The sequence below is a fragment of the Apteryx rowi genome, unplaced genomic scaffold (assembly GCF_003343035.1).
Source record: "Apteryx rowi isolate R43461 unplaced genomic scaffold, aptRow1 scaffold_11, whole genome shotgun sequence".
NCBI classification, from domain to species: Eukaryota; Metazoa; Chordata; class Aves; order Apterygiformes; family Apterygidae; genus Apteryx; species Apteryx rowi.
Genome location: NW_020447308.1, coordinates 6,251,136 through 6,273,653, shown reverse-complemented (window position 1 = coordinate 6,273,653; position 22,518 = coordinate 6,251,136). Strand labels below are relative to the sequence as shown.

The following is a 22,518-nucleotide window of genomic DNA, read 5'->3' as shown; positions in this document are numbered from 1 at the left end:
AACCTTTTTCCGTCCAAGAAGGTCTTGATCATGCCAGTGGTTTGGTTGCTTGTAGGTATTGGGACTGTCTTATCCCAGTGAAGTAAGAGCCTCTTGGACAAGTGATGGTGTGCAGGGTCAGATCCTTAGCTTACATTTATATGCGACAAACCATGGCACAAGATTGTTTTTAAAAGCATAATAATCCAGAGCATGGTGATTTAAGCCAAGAAGTGAACAATTCACAACACAGAGCTGAATTTACATATATTCAAGAAAACAAATATTGGACACATTTTCACAGAAATCTGTTTTTTCTTTTTTCAGTCTTCCAGTTCACAATGGTTTAGTAACCAAATTTCAACCGGCTGTGTATTTCCAAACCGAGTATTTAAGATATTTTGTGACTTWAAAGCAATTGCTGTCATTCATCCCTCAGACAACACACTGAGCCTCCTTGACTGGTGCTGAGCACTGCACAGGAGCCCACTGACACCTACAGAATTCATCTCTTTGGCCTTCTCTTAACCGACGCTGTCTTAGGCAGATAAAAGCTAGCTATTTCCTTCCCAGACTCCCTTGTTTGCTCTGTAAGGTACCGTGAGGCATCAATCCACTGAAATTGCTCAGTGAGTAGAGTCAGCTGTGTGAAAACCTACTTTGTGCCTTACTTTCCTTAGGCATCCACTGTGACAATATCTGCGCCCAGGGACGCTGGGGACCAAACTGCTCCATATCCTGTAACTGCGAGAACGGCGGATCCTGCTCGCCAGAGGACGGGAGCTGTGACTGTGCGCCCGGATACAGAGGGCCCATGTGCCAGAGAAGTAAGATTTTCCATAGATCCAAGATTTTTCCTTAGATAGGCAGAAGCAAAGCAGAACGAAATGCTCATTTATGGCACTATCCAGCCAGACCGAGGCATGGTTTTCTGAGCTGCATTAGCTTATGACTTGCTCGGGGGAAAGGTTAGCCCAAAAAATACTTCTCAACCAAAAAATTCCAAGGGGAAGGGAGCTCAGAGCGGTGTTTTACTACCTGCTGTTTGCCACTGCTCAAAATACTTTCATAGGTTAGGTGCTGACGAGCTGATGAACAGCATTTTGCTGTTGTAACGCAGTTCCTGGAAGGTAGATCTGCCCTTCCCCGGGTGTTTCCCAGAGCGCCATCGGCAAAGCAGAACTGGGTATGGTCTTGCCTTAGGTTTCTTCTTCTGACCTTCCTCAGCACCTGGAGGTCACAGGAGAACCTGGAAAGAAGGAGCAAAATCTTTGTATACGAAGCTCTGAAAGATCTAGGCAAAAACAGCTTCACAGTTATGTCATGGCAAAGGACAGGACACCTATTAAACACAGATTCTGCGGGGTCATGAGCTGCACAGACACGGATGCAGCTGGAATGGCACATGGGAGAACGTGGCTTGGATACTTATGKTTTTTTTTGCTGGAGTGCCACACGAGGAGGCCCAGGGAATGAAGGGGACAGCTTGTCCGGGAAGGCCATAGCTCACCCATTACACAAAGAGAAACGCCAGCTACAGCCCATCACCTCTTGACAAGTGGATGAACACTGGCTACCAAAGTGACAAATCAATGTTTTCTTACATGCTAGAAAAAGAAACACAGCAGCCCAAAATAGCTCCTGTCTGATGATTTGCTGCTACATATTAAACTGTGCCGAGGAGATAAAAATCCTCTCATTTGCTTCATCTAGGAAACAGCATTTGCCCCTTAGGGACCTTTACTCGCTGATCCAAAGCACACGCAAACTTCTTCCTATGTAAATAAGAAATGAATTCATCTTTTTTTTCTGCAGCAGCCCTTGTTCTTCCTGTAAGACATTCTCCGTGCCCAGTTCATATATCCCCCCTGATTTCACCAGTTACACTTGACACTAGGACACGCTCGTCTCTAAAAATAATTTGTAGCTGACAGTTTTTATTTAAAGCCATTATAACTATGACCTCTAGCACTGCTGTACTTAATGGCCTATAAGCATTTCCATTATAAACCCCAATTTCCAGGTGCTTCAGCATATCTATGTAGCTGTAAAACCTCTCTCCAAGGCTGAAATGTGGCACTCAGAGCTTCAGGGAATTGGGGAAGAAATTGTTTTACAAATTTGAAACCCTAAGAGTGCAACACCTCCAGAAGTTAATAGTTTTTGGCCTTTCTGAGCTGAAAAAAACAGCTTAGTTTTATCAGCTAATGGCACGTAGGCTACAAGAGGCAAACCATGTCCCCAGCTTGCAACTCCAGTAATCAGGCTGTGCCCTGAGGACATTTGCTGAGGACTTAGCAGAGAGAAATTCTCCTTCCCACGGGGATGACAGCGGAGGCGTTCTGTGGATGCTTCTGCTATTGCCTTGTGTTGCTGAAATTCCCCCCTGGGAAGATACGACCAGGGAACACTGCTTGCTCCCACCTTTTCTGCTGGATTTGGGCTTAGGGCTCCCTAGTGAAGATGACACCTCTGTAGCTGAAGGTAGCTTTGGTCTGCTACATGTGCTCTCAGGATCATCCCCATTTTCCTCYTGCAAATCCAGCTAGGAACAGGATTTAGCCTGTAAAGGGCAGCACCGAGGATGGTCCTCATCCAGCTTGTCCTGGCTGTGTGATCAGGATTACATGAGAGACCAGGATAGCTTCCTGCTCTCAGCCCTGCAGAAATGTCTGCTGGAACGATCCAGTTTGTTTTATGGTTAGTGCGTCATCAACAAAACCGTCAGCTAAGTTCCAGCTGGAAATCTGCAGTAGCATAAGAAGCTGACATCTTCTGTGAACATACGGACCAAGAGAAAAATTCTCATTCGGGGAAAAAATAGAACGGACATGATATAGTAACCGCTGAGCCAGAACCATATAATAGAGAATCACAGAAGTAAAAATAAAAACATATAAAGTCATTCTTACAGTTACCTACTGCAATTTAATGACTCTTTGTGCTTCTCTGTAGCACTGAATCTTTGGGCAGTGGATGGTTTTTCATTCTACATGGGCTTTGAAGCAAAAATACAGGTTTAGAAGAGATACTGAGCCCCACTCCTGGCACTATACCTTGAGGACAGATTCAATAATAATTGCAATCTAAGCTTTAAGCTAATTAAGCGCACAGTTCATGACAAGTATACCCAGCTATCCAGTGTGATTACTGATGCAAATTAGGTGATCTTGCATGCTGTTATCRTAGTTAACATTTTTAGATTCTGTTCCTCACTGGCGGATGCTACTCCTGCAACGGCATGTACAAACTGAAGGTCCCAGCTGAACACATGTACTGTACCTACTGTGTTTAGAAATCAGCTTTTGTCATAGTTCTTTAAAGCAAAAAATTGAGAGTTTCCTAATGCACCTTCTCTGGTTTCTTAGCTTAATTTCCTAAGGAAACAAGCTTCTGAGGCTCTCTTGTCTGTGCATAGGTGTGTGTGTCTCTTCCTGCCTGTCTGAAAAGCTTTGGAATATGTTTCCAAGTATTAATCATAGCTGCCAGTGGCGTATGAGGCCTCAAAGGACTTAAACTCCCATGTTTTGTCAAAATGTGTAGCTGGAGAGGGTCAGAGAGACTCAAAGCAGCGTCTCTCTTGAGAAGGGCTGCCGTGAGAGCTCAGCTGGGTTATTAAATAGCAGAGCACTTACTTGAGGTAGGATCGTGTGGCTGTTTGAACCACAGGAAGAGTTTTACTCGCAGCTTACACTTTATTAGCCATGGGATAATCCAACCACGAGATAAAGCTATAGGAAAACAGGCTTCATAATTCCYGCTGTTCACAAAACTGTGCATTCTTAGAAATTAAGAAATATTGTTGGCTTGGGATTAGGATGCAGAGAGCATGCTAAAGCTCTTTGCAGCGAGAAGTCTTCCTGAAACCTGTGACGGCTTATTTTGCTCTGTTTTCAGTTTGTCCGCCTGGCTTTTACGGGCACCACTGCAGCCAGGCGTGCCCTCAGTGCGTGCACAGCGGCGGGCCGTGCCACCACGTGTCGGGACACTGCGACTGCTTGCCTGGGTTCTCCGGCCCTCTCTGCAGCCAAGGTAYGGAGCCCCCATCCCCAATGCCGCCTGGCATCCTACGAGTCTGCGGTATGACTCTTTGCAGCAAGACTGATCACAAGGTTTCTGCCCCCCTTTTTTTTATATATTTTCTTGTTTTAGCAGTTTAGATCACAGGAAAGTCTTTACTTCAGAGGCAACATGCAAATAGGTACTTAGTCACCCTTTTGTAAAATGATGTGCTCCTGCTTTCATAAATAAAACAGGCCTGCTGCTCCGTGTTTAAATGAATACAGAATGAGACACGCTGTAAATACATCAGCTATCCAGTGGTTTCATTTCCCCTTTTGCCAAGCCTATCTTATCCTAAACGTCGATGGCACTTTCAAGCACTCTTTTTCAGCATGAGGGGTAAACATCAGTTAATATAAAGGCCTGCGTTTGCCAGCTCGGGTACATAAACCCAAACACCCAGATAAAGTCTGCAACCTTATTTATGCTGTGTAGGACTCTGCGAATGGCTGAAATAATGTGCACCCAATTACAGGTGCAGGAGGCACAAAAACTAGCAGTGAGGCGGTGGAATCACAGGCGCGCTCCAGCCTCGCCTGCCCGAATGTCTGTCACCTTGTTGTCCCTTTGAAAGTGAGTCCAACTTTTAACCGTGGGCTCCATTTTCAATCTTATCCTAAAACTGCCTGCAAAATCATTACCATATTCTGCCGAGCCTGAGTTATGGCATACTACTGCGGGTATTTTCTACGCACAGATTTAAAAGAGATTATTCTTAATGGCTACTGCCCTTGTGAAGTCACCATCCTTGTAAAAACTGAACTGACACTTTTTAATGACCTGCTTTTCAGTAAGTTAGAAATTGCAGACAGTACTTATGCAAAATCATTAAACATAGATTAAGTATAACCATGTTTTCTCTTCCCTATGCTGCACAGTCAACTAAACATTATACCAATTAATATATTAGAATGAACATATTTCAGTGAATTTGTCCATTTTATGTGAAAAGTTAGCCAGGTTTCAAAGCGTAAGCAGGGCTAATTATCCTCTTAAGAAAACTCGATTTTATTTTTGCTCAGATGTTCAGCACTTCAGGTTTTACTTTGAAATGTTGATCCATCCAGCAAATTAATTTTAAAATATTCATGTCCTAATTAAAATCAATTTGTGTTGCAGTTTGTCATAATGAGTTAGCATGTAACTTTATTTTGTAGAAAGAAGAATGCTAATTAATGTTTTCCATTAGAAAAAACATAAAACCAAGATTTCACTTTGGTGTTTTCACCTCGCGCGGCCACTCTCCAGGCAGCGGGCTGTTCCTCCCGGAGCAGCGCTGCGTTCGGCGCGCTCCGTAACCTCCCGCTTCCTCAGGTGACGCGCTCGCACGGCCCTTTCTGAGCAGCAAACAGCCACGCAGCTGGGGTTCGGAGCATCTTTCACARCCATGGAGCAGGTTGGATTGACGATACGTTAGAGCTGCAAGAACACACCTGACATCCCCCAGGGACTTCTGGAGTCCCACTTCACGGCTTTTATAGCTAATTAACACCGCAGTCCGCACTGAATGAAGTGGTATTAGTCCTTACTCTACAGCTTTGTTTAAAAATATTTAAAGCATTTTAAGTCACGCGCATAGTTGGATCTCACAACTTTACAGGAGAGTCACGGTGTCAATCCGCAGCCAGATTACTTAAACTAATGAACACAACCCTTTTGGCAGGATGGGTCTTGCAATCCTTTGTGCGGACGCCCCGCAGTGCACCGTGCTATTTCACTAAGACAAGAGGGGCTCCCACAGTGGAAACCCCTCTGCTGGCTTTCATCTGTGGAACCAAAGCGTTTCTTTTGCCAAGTATGACCTGCTACCTTTGTCAGCATCAATGTTTGAATCAAAAATCTATTCTTGATTCATTAGTATTCCACACTGCAGTGTAAATCTGCTTCCATTTAAAGGAAGCCTTTTGAGAACTATTTTTTGTACATATAAAAATCTGGCCTTCATTTAAGTGATGTTATCTGTCTCCATCTTAAAGCTGCAATAAAAATATCGCATTGAACTGCTCTGTATAGAGCACTGGAATTGAATAATGGTATAACATATATGAGAACCTCGGCTGACGGATCATTTTAGTTTTTGCTCTTTCTGTGACGTGAGGCCTTTTCTTTCCTTCTCTCTCCTTCTCTTTGTGTCTGCATATTGTTCTTTTCATTATGTCCGTATACTGTGTTTAGTTTTATCTCTTTTCAGTTAGAGAACTAATCTGTTTAGCACATAATTTGAAAGCCAACTTTATCCACTCCTACAGATAAGTCTGTGGCTAGACTATGCGGTATTGTTTTCTGCACCACTCTTAGGTTTCTGCCACAGTAAGAGTAGAGGATGGCATATTGTATAGAAGCAAATGAATCACAGCTCAGGATTTCAATCTGTGGCTGATTCACTGTCAGGAAAGATTGAGGTCACCTGCGGAGAATGCCTATGAGAAAGTGAGAGTGGCTGAAATAGTGAAACAGTTGCATAATTCAGGGAAGTGCCTTAATCACTTTTTTGACATCACTATTATTTACCAGGATACAAGTCCAGTTGCATTTGTTACATTCTTCACAGAGATGGACTGTGTGTTTTATCTCGTTTTCAAAATACATCTGTTTTTGTCAGGGAGCACAGCCAATAAGAGCACAGAAATTCAACAATTCATTCATTACTCAGCAGAGCTTTCCATCAATTTTAATGTTAAAGATTTCCAATAATTTGGTAGGAGGTTGAAGATATACCTGTCTGTTAGTTTTATATCACTGTGTCTAGGCTGTTATAAGATTATTCTGAAGAAAATTCAGAGTTTCTTTTCTTCCAACTTCAGGAGCAAGCTGGGTGGAATAGACCCTGATTTTTTTAGGRTGCAGCACGTCTGTTTAACAAATCTCATTCAAACATATATTTAATTAATAGAATCCATCAGCTGCAGCCCAAGTGAGCACTTACTACAGTAACGGGTTCCTGGAGATGAACAGGTGGATGGGTGCTAAAAGACAAACATGACTTTTCAGCAATTGGGTATGTGCTTTCTTGGGGGACTAGTCTTCCTCCAGGCTTAGATGGTGAAAACACTCGGGGAAGTAGCACTCGTGCTCCTGGTTCACTCTCCAATGACATGATTTGATTCGGTGGGATGCTGTGAGCCTACCCCCCACTGACATTGCTGAGAGGTGAAGATCTTCGGCGATGCCTTGTGTATTTAGTGGCAAAAGGCACATTCCTACCTCCCCACCATCTGATCCAGAGGAAACCAGGCCGGCAATGAGGTAGACACATGATACTTCAGCCTCGTGACAGGCCTGAACCTCTAGTGACAGCCATGATAGTAAGAGTCTCTGTTGCTCTTCATCTTTGTGAGACTTCTTTGCTAGGCTGATATTTAGCCCAAACCGTTCCTTTCCTGCTTTTGTTGCTCTCGTTACTGAGGTTGCAATCCTGTGAGCCCCTGCAGAACCCAGGCTCAGGGATTGCACCGAGGGCCCCCCTTGGCCAAGTCCCCACATCAATCCCTTCTCGACGCTTGCTTGTGTTTGCTGCTCTTCTCCGACTTCTTCCCAACTTACCGTTCTCTTCTCTCCTGGTAACCCCCATCCCCTGTCTTGTCTCTCCTCTTTTCATCCTTCCATAATGCCCTTCAAGAATTGTAATCTTCTAACTATATTCGATGCATTTTCCAGCAGAAATATGGATTCCAAGGTGACTTTTTTCTGTTAATGTTTTTATGCCTGAAATATAAGCAAAGCAAAATAGACTTGAATACTTTCTGCCTTTTACTTCTTTCCAGTAAGAATTTTGCCCGCTTGGCTTACGCAAGGAAAAAATGTCATAATTACTTTTATCTCTAATCACTAAATGTTAAGTCCTATGACTTCCTAATATTCGTGACCAAGAGCATTGAGTAAACTGCCTTGTATTTCCAGTCTGTCCCGGTGGCAAGTACGGGAAGAACTGTGCTGAGGACTGCCAGTGCACCGAGAACGGCACGTGCAACCCTATTGACGGATCGTGTCAGTGTTTCCCAGGCTGGATAGGAAAGGACTGCTCGCAGAGTAAGCAAAGCAATTTCTCCCGTTGAGTGTTTTCTGAAATTCAAAGAGAGACTCCAGGGAAATCCCTAAAGTATTACAGCAGCCAGTGCCTTACTCTCTTTATAGCTTTTTTCTTTTAATTAATCTAAGTTAACTTTGGGTTGAATCAGTTTCTGCATTTGAAATTTGCAGAAGCAGTTGCTAGCTTCTATTACAGGAAAGGGAGGTCACAAGCTCTTATCAGAAAAGAAAGCTCCATGCTCCCTTTTAATTTCTAGCTGGATTCTCTTTTATTTATTTTTGAAATCATTTTCTTTCGGCTGTTACATTAGAAATTATTAACCAGTAAATGTTTTCATGTACCAAGCCCATAGAATTGAGAAATTAGGMAGCTGAAATACTTCTATTAAATATAATTTAATTGTAAAAGTCAATGTGGGCTTGAAGGGATGCAGAATTTCTTCTTGAAAATTGCCCAGGTAGAAGATTGGCATTTGCTGATCCCAGAGTGTCATTTCCTGAGAGCATCCATTAATTGAAGATAGATCACAGAGGGAAGCAATATCCTATCATTCAGAAATGTTACTTCATATTCAGGATACAACTAGCATATTAGACAGCATTCCAGAGTAAAATATATTAAACTTCAAGTGATAAAGTAGGAATCGGATAAAAACAGAYGGCTGTAATTTTGCTTTTATTGTGTGTCTTCCAGAGGCAGAATATTGCTGTCACTCAGAAAAAAAAAGGGGGAAAGAAAAAAAGACAGAAAGCTGCACAGATTCCTCATTATATTTAGCCACGTAATTGGGAAATGACTGTTAGTTTCTGTTAACCTTGAAAAAAAATGAGTTTTTTGCTTGCTGTGTGAGCAGGCCCGTTCAACAGCAACAATTTCCAATTTAGGCAGAAGGACGTGGTGATAGCTACTTTGTGTTTTGGACACTCGGAGTAGGAACCTCACTGTTTCCTCAGTTACCTTCTTGTAGGGGAAGTGTACATCTCCCACCAGGAACCTGGCCTCGCGCCCGGCCCCTGCCGGTGCCTGGCCTAGGTACCAGAGGCAGCGCTGAGCTATTTCGGTCAGGCCACTCTGTGCACCGGTTAACCTGGGATGACCGAGAGATGGAGCTGCAAAGGAGATAATTTTAGCTCCAGTTCCAGAGCCAGCCCTGGAGATATTCACAGACCCTGCGGCTCTTACGTACAAAGGCATTGTCGATGTGTTTCGGGTTGCTTGTAGCACAAATACGTTAGGCCAAATCCTGTTCGGGTTGATATTGTGCGAGTTCAGTGACCTTTTGTTTGATTTACGTCATGGCAGAATTTTTGCTATTCATTTTGGCTTTAGATATGTCTGTCATATGCCAGAAACTTGCATTTATCGTCAGAATTGGAGCCAATGGCACGCATCGGAATAGGCACTGTTTCTGTACTTTCAGGTTTCCTGGGAACCATGCCTTATTAATTCATGTCTTTAATAGGAAGCAATGGAAAGTGCTTTTTAAAGCAAAAATATAGTTGTTATATTGAAGGGTTATCATCATTTTGGATCTTTTAGTCTGGCACTAATAACTGTGTAACTTACTGCATTCATTTTTGGAGGGCAGCTTAAAATAACTTTTGAAAATGTATTAATGTTGTACTTGTTGAACTATATAATAGACCTGGAGATTTTAATTTAATATTAGCCCCATCAACAAAAGCAATCTGATTTTGCGGATGGGAATTCATACTGATAATAAGTTTTCTTTACATTTTTACGTAATTTGAGTGGCGCTCTATACTTCAAATGAATGTGGTAATTTTAGTAGTTGATTGCATAGCAAATGTAAACCATGAATAGCTGTACTTTTATGCGAGAATTCCAGAATATCAAAAAGAAAATTAAATTACTTCCATATCTTAAAACCCTGTCTAAATTGTCTTCGCAGATAATGCCAGTAAGGCAGGGAGAGTGGATAGAGCACTTAGAGTAATGCACTGTCTAGGGTCACTGTTTCAGTGGCTCTCGGCGCACACAGGCACCCGATCTTGCAATCTGATCTACGTGGGGAAAAAAGTCCTTGGGCCAGGGTTTGACAGCTGGGGTCAGGCTGCAGGTTTGCAACCTGGCAGGGCGAAGCAGYGAGCGGCTCGGAAGAAGCGCTCATTGCCGGGAAATCGCTGCGGCGATGCTAAGCTCTGCAATGCGAAGTCCTGCCTTTGCTGGGGTCTCCCAGGTTCTGTCTTTATTGTTGGTCCTCTGCAGCACCAATGCGGTATCATTGCTTTTTTGTCAGCTGACMAATCTTTTTTATTTTCCTAGCTTGTCCCACTGGTTTTTGGGGCCCTGATTGCTTTCATTCATGCAACTGCCACAACGGAGCAATGTGCAGCCCTTATGATGGAGAATGTAGATGTACTCATGGTTGGACTGGGCTCTACTGCACTCAGCGTAAGCCTTTCCCAGACACTATTCTGCCAGGGAATCTGTCAAAGTGTGTGCTGCTACCTCGTGTCTGTTCCAAATATTGCAGCCCTGCCTGCTAAACCACCCGCTTAGTGCTTGTGAATAACTTCTGTCATCATGGTGAAAATAGTCCTGAAGCTTTGCAGGGTTTTTTATGCTGTTCCAATCAGTGAAGGAGGAAGCAATTATTCAGATTATTGATTCATTGTCATAATTTGCCCAGGCGTTGTCGCTGCTTGTTAAAGCCCYGCTATATGAGAGCTGATGTAGGAAAATGTTTGGTCCTACTGGGGCCAAATTATCAGCCCTGTGTGAAAGAGGAGATCAAATTCTGGGGAGCCCTCTCATTTGCAAGTAATTGGTTGCTATTTGGCCTTTAAGGCAGTTTCCGTTTAGCCATCTTCTTTCACTTCCTGAAAATGCAGTTTGTATAGATGGGTCAAATTTGCTTTTTTCTGAAACACTTAAGAGGCAATTCTGTAAGATATGAGAAACACTACTTCAAGAAAATTGGCTGTCATAGTATCTCTGCGTTTGGATGATCAAATAAATGTTATTAAATATACAGAGGCTGAAAATACATAGATTTATAGGTCTACATATTTTGTGCTGTTAATGTATCTGAGTTTGTGTTTCAGTTTATTTCTTAGTATCTCCTTATTCTAATTCCTGAAAGGTTGCCCGGCAGCTTTTTATGGAAAAAACTGTGCCAATGTTTGTCAGTGTCAGAACGGAGCAGACTGCGACCACATCACGGGGCAATGCACATGCAGGACGGGATTTACCGGCAAACAGTGCGAGCAAAGTAAGTAGCAACATTACTTCATTTTTGCATTTCTCCTGTGGGGRCTTTCTTTCAGAATTCCTTGCAGAAATAACAGACTTAAACCGTGCACAATTAAACTTGAAGGAGATTTTCTCAAATCAGCATACGCTGTGTGTGTCATCGAAAATGGGTTCCTGGAGGAAGGACTCTCAGATGTAAGTCGGTATTGCATGTGGTCGAGGGAAGYGTTTGTACCTGGCTGTGAGTTTCTTTATTTTATTCAAGCTGGCACGGCCAGTTTAATGCTCCATTGAGAGAGATGGAAGAAACAGCCTTTCCKGGGATGGGGTGGGAGAATCACATCCAGGAATTCCTGCACTGGAATATGGGCTCCCTGCTTTATGCATTTTCATTCTTCACCCTCACCCCATTGAAGTTCCAGTAAATTGTACATCTCACCGAGCAAGCACTGCTTGGCTTCTGCTGGCATTACTAAAGGTAATGACTAAGCTCCTCCAAACGCTACCAGCAACTGCATCTGTATGTTGGAAGCAAATCAGCCAGCTGGACCCGCGGGGCCATGCAAGGCCCTGCGGGCCGAAGAGCTGAGCACCCCTCGACTGGAGTTCATTTACAGTGAAAACAGATCAAGGAAACAGTTGTTGTTTGTCATTTTTGGAAGGATGTACGTTTAACTTCAGTAGCGAGGCAGTGAGGAGAATGAACTTTGGTTACCTATGCAAGGATACCGGCATATCTTAYTGTAATTGCTGTCAGTGTCTTGCTGGTATATTTAGCATGCTGTGCCAAACAGCTTCTTTTAACAACAAAGAATTAGGGTAGTGGAACTGTATGCGCCGTAGCTGAATGATTACTTGTTTGTCTAATGCAGTAAATCAAAAGAAAATTCTCACACACTTACTTTGACTCCAAACAGAGGGTGAAATTCATCTCACCTTACCATGGCATTAATTCCACAGTTTTGGGTTTTTGTGGGGTTTTTTGGCAGTAGGGTAATACAATAACATTCCTGCTGAATTTGCAAATAAAAGGCCTGCCTCAAAGCTTCTTAGCTGTAGCTTACTCCGTGGATCTTTATCTGTACATATAAGAAAACTCAWGAACATCTTTTCTGTTTGTACATCCTTGCACTCAGTAAAGCATGTGGCTCAGGAACAAGTTTGCGTGCTCATGTGGGGATTATATATGCCACCTCTGTAAGTGGCCAACTTACTGTTGCCTTGCATACATCCTTACTGCAGCCGTGCAGAAAGCAGGAATGCAAAAAGTTCTGTAATAGGACTGCATCGTAGCAGATTTGATACAAGAAGCTGCATATATAATTTGACTTCTCTACAAAGCATAAGGTTTTCTCTTCCATCAATGTATTTATTTATTTGCTTTTCTACTCTTTAATCTAAAAGTAGCTATTCATTAAGACTCCCTCCTCCTTTGAATCCTGCTGGATGGGCAGTCATACTGCATTTCAGATGAAATGCCTAAATGCAGACATCATTTCTGTGGTGCATTCCAAAAATGTAGGCCATCTTCATTTTAAGTATGCTGCAGATTAATATCAGACTAAACATTGATTGAAATAATTTTATTTTTCCTCATTTGGGAATCTGCATGTATAAGAAAGGGACTTAATTTTATATTTAACTTTATAATACAAATCATTATACAGGCACTGGCTAATGTTCATTGCTTGTATTYCAAAGAAACATAGCAAGTGACATTCAATAAAGTCTCTTTTCTATAGAAAGAAGTAGGAGTTGCCAAAAGTTGTTTCTTTCAATTTGTTATTGAATATTGCCTCAAGAAGTTTAGCAAGTTGCCGACAGATTTATTGTAATAGCCCATCATGGTAATTGTATGAATAAATTTCTCAGCTGGCTATTCAATCATTTTGTCTGTGATAGAAATACAGGAATCCTAATATAGAAGCAGAGCAAACCAAACCATGCAGATGCTCAGTTCTCTAATTCCATCTACAATGCTGTATTCRTGTTCCAGCCCTAGTGGAGATAATTCTGAAAGTATGTGGGCTTCCRTGGTGAAAGTACATTGTGTTTCATATAAATGTACATTAAAAATTACATTTGCAAACCCCCATTATAAAAATCTGCTGACTTGGAGAATGCTATGCTCTTTCAAGATGTTGTCTACAACTTCTGACCTTATGCTCTGTTTACTTCTGTATGTTTAAAATATATATCAAGTCTTTTTAAGTTTCTGTATGTATTATTGATTTCATCCTTATGAAGTCTTGTATGACATTTCCAGAAAGGAGGCTTAATAAGTAGTACCCCAAACTGTGAATGAAGTACATTTATCTCCTGCTTTAAAAGAATAATCTAATAGTATGGGTGTTATCCTAGCCGCACTGAAACCAGGGAGACCTTTTGACTGACTTTTCCTTGGGCAGGATTTCACCCTCTATTCCCTTCCCCCTCCCAAAATAGGATTCTTTCCAATCTTTTTCTTTGGCTTCCCAGAGTGCTCACCAGGAACATTTGGTTATGGTTGCAAACAGCTGTGTGAATGCATGAATAACGCTACATGTGACCATGTCACAGGTACTTGCTACTGCAGCCCAGGCTTCAAAGGAATCAGATGTGACCAAGGTACAGTGCCATTCTATGTGCTAAATCTCTCTCTCCCTCTCTCTCTTTTTTTAACAATGGTGAACTTGCTTTAGAAAAGAAGTATTTGAAAAATGAAATGTGCGATTCAATTTACAGTGTGTTATGAATTACTTTTAACAGCGGCTCTTATGATGGAAGAATTAAACCCCTATACTAAAATTAGCCCTGCTCTTGGATCAGAGAGGCACTCAGTGGGAGCAATCATTGGAATTATTATTCTCCTTCTAATTATTATGGTCTTGCTGGCACTGTTTGTGTGGTATCGACGGAAACAGAAGGAGAAGGGCCATGACATGCCAAGTGTATCTTATACTCCAGCCATGAGGATGACTAATACAGATTACTCGCTTTCTGGTAAGGGTCTTTTTATGTTAATCAAATCTGGACTCATATTGCTGTATGTTGGGGAAATATAAGCTTCTGTGATGTATAACATGCAGTATAGAGCCTCAAAAATAATGACACTTCCATTTCTCCCCCCAAATACCATGATTTTTTTAACACTTAACAGGGACAGGAAAGCAAATGTAACTTAAAACTGCTGTAAGTTGCTTCATGTATGAACGATTATTTACAGGCTATAGGATGTCCTAGGCATGACATATGCTGCATGCAGTACAGAAACTCAGGTTCTTGTCAGCTGCGTCCTTGTTGCCACATGGAAAAGCTTCCCGTTGTGGAACCTGCAGGAGCAGACTTTTTTGCTTGAAGAATGGGGTTGACTGGGTTACTCATAAGGTTTTATTTTCTTCTGTTTTGCAGTTTGTGATTTGAGCCCTCCTATTAGTTGTTGCTTTCTTCTGTGCACAGACCAATCCCCATAGTCTGGACAGCTGGTGTGAGTTTTCTTCACAGTAGCTGATGAAGGCCAGAGAGGGGAAGAGAAAGGCTATGATATGATAAAAGTTGATCTTTAAGGTCAGAAAACATAMTAAGATCATATTTCTTGCTTGTTTCTATCTTCTGCTACTGCTATGGAGGACAGCTTCTCTTGACAGATTAGCTAAACTTTGGAGGTGGTGATCTCCTATTTAATGCTGTCATTCTTTGCCATTCCTCTATGGATAGTATCAAATAGCATGCTGGATACGACATGGCTTTACTTCTTTCTTCATTCGTGATTCCTCCAACCTGTCTCTAGTGGGGATCTCCTTGTGGGTTGCTGCCCTCTGGCTGCACTGTGCTCCATGTCCCCCTGAACGGCTGCAAGGCTGGATCTGTAAGTCTGAGGAACACAGGCTTCTGGTGCAGGCAGAGGCTGGCCCAGCACCTACACTTCCCAGTCTTTTCTTCTTTCTAGTCCAAATGTTCCTGAGGCCCCACCACTTGTTGCTGACTCTGACTTGGCTTCTGAGCCAACTTGGAGCAATGTGGTGGGCAGCTCTGTTCCCTGCTTGGGATGAACTGGGAAGGAAGCCTCTCTTGCTGAGCAGACGATATCATGGCCTGGCTACAACTGGGACTCGATCAAGTAGGTTCTGTCATGGCACCGTGACTTCYATCCTCATAGCAGGGGCATGATTTCCTATGATGGAATATCACACATCAGGTGCTCTCTTCTCAACACTGCTGCCTAAACTCGTATTTAGACCTCTCAGGCTTGTAATAGAGCATCCCTTCTTCTGATAACTACAAAATGGAAGGAAAAAAAAAAAAAGACATCAGCCTTGGACCTTGTCCCACTGCCTCTTGGTTTTGAATTTTAGTTTTACAGGCCCTTGCTTAAGCTGCCCATTTGAGTAAGAAAATTATGAAAGTGTTGCCAAAGAGGCAACACTGATTCCTGGCTATTACCAGTACATTTTTGCCTGAAATTTGTCACATCAACATCATTTGAAGAGCCAGACCATGAACATGCAAAAGACAACTGTGGCACACCTCAGCAGCAGCAAGGCTTTCAGATCCAAGACAGAAGATAGCCACAGGCATGGAAAAATGTTCTGGACTTCTYGGCCATTCATTTCTTTCAGGTCAGCACTTTATACATTTTTCTGCAAGACCTCCTCTACCTTATTTGTTAGTGTGCTTTTCTAGTTAATGTAAGTGGGACACAGCATCTTTAAGAGGCACAAMTTACAGGGGAGGACTGCTGCTGAATTTGGGAGCTCTTCCTGAACAGAGTAATTGAACTTCTTCATTCAAGCAAGGGAACAAGAATTCCTCAGTCGTTTTTTCTCTGTATTTAGTTGTGAACAGAGACTTCACAATCAACCTGATGGTGTCCCAGTTTCACACTCTTCAAGAAGTCCAAAGAGAGGCTAATGCTGAAAACAGAAACTCTCATCCTTCAGAGTTAACAGGGGCAGATGATTTTTCTCCCCAGCCACTGAGACAAAGCCATTATGTTCGATGTTGGTAAMCCAGGACCATCCTTGCAGGTTATGCGTTTGCAGGCGCTGTCTCCCTGTACTACGTTCTTTGCGTTCCTTTCAGGTGCAGCCACCTGTCCCCAAGTTCCTTATGCCATGTGACACTTAAGCACTTGAAACAGAAAACATTCTGGGGTTGACTGAGTTCCTGGATACATCAAAATATCCGAGGGATCACATCCTCCAGCTTCCCTAGAATCTGGGATCTTTTCTGGTCTTTGGGGAATGACAGGGAGTTTAATTCTTGCAGCTGTGTCATTGCTGCTCTGTGTCAGCTCAGTCTGTGCAAAGGCTGAAGTGCCAGATCCTTGCAATCCCAAACAGCACCAGGTGAGTGTTGATCTCTAGGCTTCTCTAGAAAGAAACTGGATACCATTTCCTTCCAGTTCATCTCATTCAGTGATGGGGATCCTGAGATTAGGCCTTTTTTTTCCTTCTTTCTTTCTTTGTGCAGCCCTTGTAGCAATATAATTTCTATCACTCAGGAAGCTGCAGAGAGTGGGATCAGCCATCTCTTTCCAGAAGTCACAGGAACAGTTTTCTTCCTATCCCCTCCCTTGACATATTGGGCTATCTGAACTTGCAGAGGAAGACTAAGAAGTTAGAAACCACTCTGTTCCATCTTCATTTCTTTATAAAAAGTCTTCTGATACGACATTGTTTTAAGTTTTGATCTTAGTTTTGGAGGGGAATTACAAATTCTAGACAAGAGCTTCTGAAAACTCCTTGCCAAATTCTGACTGTTCTCCAGTACATTTTCCTGCCATAACTTTCTACCCATCAGTAACCTTCCCAACTTTGGCCTTATCAATGTGGTTTTCAGCCTTTCCCTCCCTTAGAGCAGAAAGGCAGTAGAAGGTGCTGATAGGCAACTTCCCAATCAGAGAAAGGGGAGATGGAAACTGAGAGGAGAGCACAGATGGAAAACAGAGACTCATAGCACRGCTGAATGGCAAGAAGAACATGTGTGTGTATGAGAGCGTGTGTACATTTATGTGTTGCAGAGGACACTGAAGGAGACTCAGTATTACCATAGGGGTTACAGGGATGTCAGTCTTAGCCTGGAGTTTTCCATGCGGATTAGGGGCAAAATACTATGCAGATGTATTTGTACAATAAATACAATGCTATGCAAAGCCACAGACTTCAGGGGGAACTCAGCCTGAACAATGACTGCAAGATCAAGCCCTGTATGGGCCGTAACAGTGTGGCTAAGCTGAAAAGCCACTGTTGTTACTGTGCTCGTTTCTTCTTACGTGGTAGTGTAGTCGTTGTTTCTCAGTAGAGTCACATGTGCACGTCCCTAGCTCCTGGAGGCACACAACGATTGTGTAATTTCTTCCAGCACATTAATTTATTTCTGGAGGATGTTTTCGGTCTTTGAGTCTCCAGCTCTTCTGATGCTGATAATCCATGTGTATGTATGAGAGAGATTATAAGAAAGGGGGAATCCCCTAAGCAACCTGTAGACTCTTTTGAAATTGTGGATGAAGGATGTGGCAGCAAAACACATAGTCTGCCCAGCAAGCAATGGGAGAGAAAACCGCCCACACAGGGAGAGCTTAACCACAGCACAAGAAGCTGAGGCAGCCTTTCCCCAGTAAGCCTGAAAGCAAAAYGATGCTCACCAACGTGGCAACGATACGCCCACATCCAACAGAGRACTTCAAGGCACAGGTTGTTTAACTCTATTCTCAAGAAGATTGGGACAGAGGGGTTTACTATGCAGTAGTGCTGGAGAGTAGCAGAAATTTCTTTTGAGGACCTCGGTTTGGGGCTGAAGTGATGCTTGAGGTCTTAAGCAGTCTTAAACTTTCAGATGTGGGTGAATCCTATGTCAAGAACCGCAAACAAAGCAAAGCAGGATACAAATAGAGTGTCATGGGTTCTATAGAGCACTTCAGCCTAGGTAAACCTCCTACAGATATGATCTTGCAGATGACGTGTAGTGGGAGGTGGTAGAGTGAACMCTCCTGCTCAGGGTCGCCCCACTGACACTCTGTATGAGTGGAGTATATCTACAAAAAATCACTGCCTGGAGGAAGAAGAAAACAATGCCATTTTGTAGCTTGAAATATCTGGGTTTTATATTGATTGGAGAGTGCTTGCTTATTCCTTTATTTTTTTTATGGTTTGGCCTCAATGCCTGATTTCCATCTACACTATCCTGCTCCCACAGCAGGATCTGAACGGCTGCTCTTGGAGTCGCCTCACGATACAGCATCTCTGTCTGGAGCAGAAGCTCAGTCTTTCAAGGCACAGAGCGCTCTCGCCTTAATCCAGACTTCATGGGACTTGCACTGCATTGAAACGTAGCAGGTGTTAAACCACTTCCCTTCACTGGGTCTGGAGTGCAACCTGAGGCTTGGGGGGCTCACGGCAGGCGTCTGTCATCATGGATCCCTTCACAGGATTGATCTCTCCGTGTTAACATTAACTTATCCCTTGTTTTGTTCTTTTTGGTCTTAAGTTAAGTCATTCTCCTTTTTTTTAGTCATTTAAATCTTTTGCGTACTGTTCAGAACAGAATAAAATTCTCTTTTTTTTTTTTTAATTGGGGATAGCATTAGGTTTGAACTTGATGTATTTCCAGCCAGCGGTTATAAGAGCTTCATGAATAAATGTGTAGAAAATGGACTGTGCTACCAAGGTAAATCAACCTATGTGGGTACTTAAGTATCAGCCAGATGGAATTGGACTGGAGGAGTAATTCTGAATAGATGCACGCAATGAAGGAGGAAAAGATTTGGGGTGATTCAGAGTTGTGTACGAGCGCGGATTCGTTAATTCAGCACTGTGCTGCCCAGTAAGGCAGTCCCGTAGACTTTCCCTTCGCCTGGTTTTGGGTGCACAGGCAAGCCACTGCCAGATAAGCTGGGTGTGAGCTGGTAACATGTTGGCTGCCTCCCTGTCGGTGCCCGCAGGCACCCTCTTATCTTGCAGCAGCCGCGGTGGGACCTACCCCTGTCTCCTCGAGCTGCTCCTTCGTGCCCACTGCTGGAGGGGGCTTGACAGATAAGGGACGGGGGAAGACGGAGCTGGCGTGGCTCGGATGCAAACGCTCACCTACGGAGCAGGAAGGCATGGATTTGCGTGTCCGTGTTTATCCGGGGCTGCAGGGCGCGAGGAGCGGGGACGAGCTCTGCTCTCCTGGTGGGCAGTGGGTCCCCAGGCGGCAGGTCGGAGCTGCCTGTGAGCAGCTGTGTTTGCAGTGGCGTGCGCTGACGGCTGCGCAGGGGTGCCAGCCTGGCTCTCATGTACAGCCCCCGGGGTAGCTGCTGCTTGTTAATTCTATTGTAAATACCACCGAGTTATAGTTCGGAGACGGCACGGTCCCGGCAGGCCGTGCAGTCTCCCCGGCTCCTGCCTTGGGCTGAAACACCCATCCCGAAAATCGCCCCAGAGCAACCTTGCATGGAGGAAGGCGCAAACCCAACCTYGCGCATCAGTGTCGGAGCACCAGGTGACGGTTACTGCAGGGACTAGGGCAAAGGAGTCAAATGCAAAGAGTTTAGACTGAAAACTTATCCTGGTCTGAGGTACTTTGTTAGCAGTAACATTGGGAAAATAGCTAGAACTAAAAGGTCCTGCAGTTGCTACACAGGAGAGACGACCTCAGCGTTGCTCTGTGGGTCTCGGCAAGGAGAGACGCTCGGTCAGCGATGCGCGTGTGCGTGCAGCTTCCCGTCTTAGCACTGTGCCCCAGCACTTCGGCAACAGGCACCCTGCAGATAAACCCACTGACTCGAAACAGGATATTTTGCAGTAAATTAAACTAAATCTAGATCTCCACAAGATGTCAGCAAAGCAAAGTGCATGTTCCCATGAATGCAATCGCAGAATCGGAGGAGCAAAGGGCAGCGGGAGGGCTGAGGCCATCTGGACACGTCTTTGTCCTTCCTGACCGAGCTGCTTTTAACCTTTATTAAAGATCGCCAGCGCTGGGGACGAGTTGCCACCCCAGCACTTCATTACCCTCACCACCTGAAAGCTTTTCCTATAACTAACCTCCTTCCAGCAATTTAAGCCCGTGGGTTATTAAAACTAATCCATTTATTTACTTCTTGCAGGGCTTGGCTGTTTAAATTATGTTGTTTCAGTTTAAATCTTTCATCTTTTCTTCCAATACTACTTTGAAGTATTTATCAATTTTTTATTAAACTGAAACCAGATTGATGTTTCCATTAGAACTGCCAGTATAAATTTGATGGCTTTCTTGGTAAATTATTTTGTTTGATAAATAAGTTCATAGGTTAAAGAGATGAAATAGATAAAAATGTCTCTAAGTGTAACAATACAATTACTGAAGTTTGCCTTTCAGTGCTGCAGCTTTTCTTTTTTAAGCCTTTGCACAAAAGGTTATGTAAAATATTTTGGACTCTTTGGTACAGTTTTAGCATTTTAATTAAAGGTTTCATCACTACAAGGGTTATTGTCATCAGGGGCTCTTACATGTGCTTAAACTATGGAAGAAACTATGTTGCAGACCTACCATTTTCTGAGCTTTGCATTTCTTCCCTTCCCTGCAATGCAGTTGGACTGTGAGGAAGTACTTTTTAGTATCTTCAAAAAGATGGAACTCTGTATTCTTTAAATATTTTGCTTTTCTATCTTTATATTTAATTGGTTTCATACTAATAGTAAAGAACTTCACACCATGATAACGCAGGGTAGATTCAATCTGGAGATGTCTTATAACAGCCAGTGCTCTAACCAAATGCTTATCGTTTTTCTAAACTTGATCTTCTCTAGCATGTGTTCAGTTGCTTAAGTATCATTATGGCTTCCAAAGTATTTTGTGATGACTTGTTTTCTTCCCAGATCTATCTCAAGGTAGCGGCAGTGTACATTGCTTTTCCAATCCAAGCTACCACACTCTGTCATGTGGTGTGACTTCACGCTGCTTTACCAGTAATCTGGATGGAAACAGCTCCAGTAAGGTAGATATTATCCCACCCTGCTGTAGCCATGTTCTTATCAGTTCAAGGAAATACACCGAAGCAATGCCTGTCGGATGCTGCTCTCTGCCAGCACGATTTAAAATCCAGCGTAGCAGTATCCTGGCGCCGTAGCTCTGCTGGACGCAGAAAGGTCTGCTTTCCCTTGCGTGTATCTCCGTAATCTGTGCATGGTAACTGGAGTGAGTTTCAGCACATGCCAGTATGGGTCCATAGGCCTTAGAGTCTCAGCAACTGTAAGGTATGTTCATTTCTAGAAAAGATAAATTATCCACTAATAAAACAAAAGTAAATTAGAGAAGCATTAAGTCAGTGATCTACCTTTGCCACGTCATTGTTTGCTGGAGGAGTACCATGCAAATGCCCCTCGACACAGCCAAGAGGGCTAGGTGCAGGCAGGTATCTGGGGTGGGTTTGAACACTGCTCCCGTCCCAGGGCTTTCTGAGAGCTTCGCTGCTCCTTACGGCTCTTCAGTAGCGTTCTTTAGATTGTATTGCCCAAATGTCCAGTAGCACCTTGCTTATCACATGTTGCTATTGATTTCCTGTGACCATTCATGGACTGTACTATTACGAAATTCAATGTTTTAGCTATAGATTTAGATATGATAAGTGGTAAGAGAGCACTTCCTTTAGAGCCATAATAAGCCAAGGTGGGGCAGGGGGAAGGGAACAGATGAAAAAGGAAATGTAATTGATTTAAGCAAGGATGTCAGCTTTATAGATGATGGTACTTGCAGGCTGTGTCACCTTAATCCAAATGTAGCTCTGCAACTAAAAAGCCACAAGAACAAGATTAATGCAAAAAAAGATACTAAGCTACTGAAAGGGGTGTGCAAAAATATTTCCACATGTGTTCCTTTAAGACGTTTCTTGGTTATTAGAAGAAAATCTCATTGAAATGTAATAAAAAGGCTGACTCCAGAGATTTCTCAGAGAAAAGCTTAGGCAGATGTGTAAATACATTTTCCCATGTAGACAGTCCCCTTGCATCATGCATTTTTGCTCCCCAAATTGAAAGTGCAAATGCTCATAATGTCAAATTTAGGATGAACACCATGAGTGTGAGCCTGGACCACTAATCCTGTAGCAGTAATTGAAATGAATTCAGCAAAGGTCAGAGCAAGCACCCCTCTTGATTTGCGAGCCTGCAGAGCCAGCTTGTCACATAGCTACTTCAAACAGTCAGCTGCTGAAAAGAACTAAAACCCAAGCGATGCCTTTGGACCAGCCCGGAAGCTGTTGCCTCGCTGTGCTGCTGGCTATCAGGCAGTCG

At 43.2% G+C, this 22,518-nt stretch overlaps 1 protein-coding gene across 1 annotated transcript in view; it reads left to right on the top strand.

Annotated features, from left to right (window-relative positions):
* The window catches only part of MEGF11 (multiple EGF like domains 11), a 294,124-nt gene that overhangs the window by 250,239 nt on the left and 21,367 nt on the right, over positions 1 to 22,518 (top strand). Inside the window, exons 14-21 of the mRNA XM_026074925.1 lie at positions 660 to 806; positions 3,877 to 4,011; positions 7,942 to 8,070; positions 10,358 to 10,486; positions 11,178 to 11,306; positions 13,766 to 13,894; positions 14,036 to 14,269; positions 21,106 to 21,224. Coding sequence (XP_025930710.1) covers positions 660 to 806; positions 3,877 to 4,011; positions 7,942 to 8,070; positions 10,358 to 10,486; positions 11,178 to 11,306; positions 13,766 to 13,894; positions 14,036 to 14,269; positions 21,106 to 21,224 — 1,151 coding nt within the window. The remainder of the gene's footprint in view (positions 1 to 659; positions 807 to 3,876; positions 4,012 to 7,941; positions 8,071 to 10,357; positions 10,487 to 11,177; positions 11,307 to 13,765; positions 13,895 to 14,035; positions 14,270 to 21,105; positions 21,225 to 22,518) is intronic.